This window comes from Poecilia reticulata, chromosome 11 (genome assembly GCF_904066995.2).
Source record: "Poecilia reticulata chromosome 11, P_reticulata-male-v2, whole genome shotgun sequence".
NCBI classification, from domain to species: Eukaryota; Metazoa; Chordata; class Actinopteri; order Cyprinodontiformes; family Poeciliidae; genus Poecilia; species Poecilia reticulata.
In genome coordinates, this window is record NC_088840.1 from 14,094,963 (window position 1) to 14,099,156 (window position 4,194).

At 37.2% G+C, this 4,194-nt stretch overlaps 1 protein-coding gene across 1 annotated transcript; it reads right to left on the reverse strand.

Annotated features, from left to right (window-relative positions):
* Positions 1-459: 459 nt before the first annotated feature.
* Positions 460-3,403, reverse strand: snrpd1 (small nuclear ribonucleoprotein D1 polypeptide). Its single transcript, XM_008421981.3, has 4 exons — positions 3,247-3,403; positions 2,606-2,682; positions 1,741-1,932; positions 460-744 (listed from the first exon to the last, which is right to left on the reverse strand). The coding sequence occupies exons 1-4, from the start codon at positions 3,258-3,260 to the stop codon at positions 668-670; spliced, it is 360 nt and encodes a 119-aa protein (XP_008420203.1). The 5' UTR covers positions 3,261-3,403; the 3' UTR covers positions 460-667.
* Between the last annotated feature and the right edge of the window lie 791 nt (positions 3,404-4,194).

Sequence of the window (4,194 nt, forward strand, 5' to 3'; positions counted from 1 at the left end):
CAAGAGACCAATGAGATTGATCAGTTTCTTACTAGAGAAAAAAGCTGCTGCTACAGTAACAAACAATAGCGGATCGATTGAATGCGTAATTTGCCCAAAATATAAATTTCCAAACCAATCGTATCTGTAATTTGCTCAAATAAACTTTTAACTTATAAATGAACAGCGGAAGTCATAACGTGAGTCTGACAGCAGATTAATCCATGATACTCTTTTCTTTTTCCACGTTATATTTCTACAGAACAAACCTTAAAACAGGTTAAGATTAAATATAAGAAAATGTTGACTACAATGTGCAAATGACTTCACTTATGAAGTACAAGACCTACATCACATTAAAGTATACTTAGTTTATTAGTATTAATGATTTGCTTAATCACATTTTATTTTACAATTGTAATAAATGTCCCCTAATTAACAGTGCGAGCACCCCCCCCCCCCCCCAAAAAAAGCAACTAATTCTTGTTTAGTGCAAAAACACTTTATTAAACATTGTTTTGAAAAAGAAAAACAGAAGCTTTGACTTTTTTATGGTCTTAATGTACAAAAAAAAGAAAAAGAAGCACACTGAAATTCACAAATCGTTTCCTCTAAACGAAAGGAAGAAAAAAAAAAAACATCCTGTACAAACAGTGAGGTGATGAGAACGAACTGGAAAACCAGAGAATCATCTCCTTGGTCCGCCTCGCCCTCGTCCCCGTCCTCTGCCGCGTCCACGTCCTCTGCCTCGTCCGCGTCCCGCCACTGAGGAGACGCATGAACACATTTAAACATTACCAGAAGGAAATGGAGCAGAGAAATTATTTACACTCAGTTTTAAATCCAATAACACTTTGAAGACTGGGCATTGAATTATTTCATCACAAACATTTAAACAATTATAAGTTCATCTGTTCAAACACATATTTAATATTTTCAAATATGATGCATGTAAATTTTCTTTATTTTGTGTGTGGCACTTTTGGTGCTTGAAATTGCAAAGCAGACTTTAAAAAATGTCCCAACTATGTTTACTACGATTCACATGCAGAAAATATGAGGCATATAAAACATTTCAAAGACTGAGAGAACAAAACAAACCACACAAAACATTGTGTGCAGCACAAACACAATTATTTAAAGTACTGGGGGATTTGTTTAGCACCCTATTGGTGATAAAAAGTGTTTCAGAAAAGACACTTACACACACACACACGCACACACACACACAAATTAAACATATTGTCTGTTTTGCATGGACACCATGCATCAGACATATTGTGGTTAATAAATTCAAAATTCATTTATCAAAATTCATTTAATGTGGAAAAAAAATAAAGTTAAAGTAGAGCAGGAGGAAGAATTAAGTGCTATTGCAAGCTTTCTTCTCGATCTGAATACATTTAAAACACAAACAGCTTAAAATGCTGTGAAGCTAATTAAAAGCTTCACTTTTCAAATTACCACGTTTATTCTCAATCTCACTAATATTGTAGTTTTCTGCTTGAGGGGGTTGCTGTACCGCTTCTCGCCAACTTGATGTAACTTTGTGAAAACTGTAAACATTCCTGTCACCTCAGGAAAATTCCTCTTAACCGGAAACTGAAAACTCAAAAGAAAAAGCTGCTTTGTAATTAGCAGCACATTTAAAATTGTCCTTGAAATTTATAAAATGTGGCAACATTAGAACTTAAGAGTTTCTTTGAAGAGGATTTTAACCAAAGGCTCTGGCTCAGAGCAGACGTCGTTTAACTTTCTTACCCGCTTCTCTCTTCTTGGATTTGATCTTGGGCTCGATGTCCACCAGCAAGGTGTCCAGAGGCAGGCTGTCCGGCAGGATGAAGTAGCGGATGTTGTTGCCTCGGATGCTCAGCGACTCCAGCTGGGTGGGCTCCCTGTTCTTCAGGGTCATCTTCACCGCCTTCAGGTGGGTGTTCATGCTCACATCAACGCCTGCGAACAGGACAACAATGCTTTGAATGAGTGAAGTTTAGCGTTTATGGCTTGCAGAGATGGTTCAAAAAGGGCGGAGCTTTAAACCTGCATCTGCAATCGTGATTCTACAACTTTTATCAGAATAATAGTAATATTTAAAAATCCAGATGTCATTAGGCTGAAAGAAAAGCGACAAGATTCCGTACAAAACCCTGATTTGGTTTATGAAGACAAGTAAAATGGCTCAAAGTAACTCCCTTTTAATCACAGTGGTCTTCTGGTTGTTTCTTGAGCCAGACTGAAAAAAAGCATTTCTCTGTAATGAAGGTTGCAGAAGTCTTCATCTAAACATTAGTACCGCTGGTGATGTTAGAAGCTTTAAAAGAAGACCTGAAAACATTATTTTCTATAAGTTTTTAGTGTTTGCCCTCAACCGTGTTTGATAAAAAATAAATAAATAAATAAACCAGTGTTTCTATCACCCAAAGATGGGAGATGGAAAGAGTTCTCTACATTTCCGAGTTTCTTTACCATTAAAAAAAAAAAAAAACTTGCACAGTATTCTATGCTGCAAATTTGCACTAACTGTACCGTGCGCTATTCTTGGTTCTGTTTTTATATTTGAACGTTTTTTTATACGGCTGCTGCTGGTAAAACTGGAAGAGAATACAGGTTATTTCTATTCTCTTACCTGTGATGGTGCCGTGAACCTGGGTGCCATTTTTTAGTTCGATGGTGACAGTCTCATGGCTGAGTTTCATCAAAAACCTGTGGACAGCATTGCAGGTGGGTTAAAACGATATCTGGGCACAACTTTTTAATACACCTGCGTTACTTGGACTGTTGTTATGGAGCCTAGCATTAGCTCGTTAGCCTGTATTCTTAGCTTCTGCATGTTTTTTAGCCTCACAAAACTCGAAATAAACACTGACTAGCAATGTATTTATTTTAACAGCTAAACAAAAAACAACAACCCAAAATAAAATACAGTATTTTATTTTATTTTTTTTGCAATAGCAGTAGATCACGGGAAGTGGAAAGACAACTTTATTTAGTAGGTCAATGCTAAGGTACACAGAGACTAGCGTAAAGCATTAAAACCTGCATACAACCAATTTTCGGGTATTATAACTGCAGCAGAACTTGAAGTCTCTGCATAATCATTGGAGCATTTCATTTGTAACACAGTTCAGACTCCATTCATTAGGAAGTTCTTCCCGCCTCTTCGCGATCTATTCGCTCCCAATCTTCACCCATCCGTCTCCATCGGCTCGACTTTTTCCATCTCAAATCCCCGCACGCGTTAAACGGCAACCCCATGTCGCCCCTTACCTGACTAGTTTCATGGTGGCGGCAACCAGTAGAGAGAAATCCTCCACTGAAGAGAAAAATTACAGCGATCGAGTGAAAACACAGGCCGCCGTTGTGTCGGAGAAACGTTCAGGGATGTGACGTCATCAAATAGCGTCCGAGAAAAGAAGGGAACCTGCGCTGCTGCCGCCTAGTGGCAGAAGGATGAACACAAAAAGTTCAAATTTGCAAATTTTTACTATAATTTGTTGAATAGGTCTTTCACATTGAACCCAGGAATGGACATGCACATATAAATACTAAAGGTAATTCAAAGCTAATTTATGACCTGACAGTTTTGTATTTTTTTTAAGGACGTTTGTCAAATCAGTTACATTCATACCCAATGAATATTTTCCATATTACATTAAAGCCACCATGTTCAGAGTATTTTGTTAGGATCTTATGTAATATAATGACACAAATTAACACATTACTGTGGAGATGTATGCAAATAAAAATGGGGGGCGGACAAATGCAAAGGGGTGATTAAAGTACCTCTGATCAACTTCCCTTTTTGATGTTGGACAAGTTTGCACTTGAAAGCTTGTTTTGGTAGATTCCAACTTGACAACTCTTTAAAATAAAGATGTGTGTAGGCAACACTAAATCTAAAAAGCAGCGTCTTGACAGACACACTTTACCAACTTACTTTTCTAAAACTAAAAGTGCAGCACCTTGGTTTTTAAGTAATTGTTAAAATAAAGCTGTGGATGTAAAATCTAATATCAGCCAATTAATTAGTTGACTGTAATCAATTTACTACAATTGATTTACTATCATCTCAGAATCAGTTCTACCGAGGCATTGGCTCCTTTTGCCCCCCCTGACCTCCTTTAGAACCGTCATGATCAACACATTTCTAATTAAGATCACATGTTTGACCTGTTTACATTCTTATAGTTGGAGAACTCCAGAAAGACACAAAAA

Bases quoted from the DNA above. Each gene is read 5' to 3' on its own strand.
- snrpd1 (XM_008421981.3), bottom strand. The intron at 1,933-2,605 runs GTAAGAGAATAG...TCCTGTTCGCAG, and splicing joins GGTTCACGGCACCATCACAG to GCGTTGATGTGAGCATGAAC. The intron at 745-1,740 runs GTAAGAAAGTTA...GCGTCTCCTCAG, and splicing joins ATCCAAGAAGAGAGAAGCGG to TGGCGGGACGCGGACGAGGC.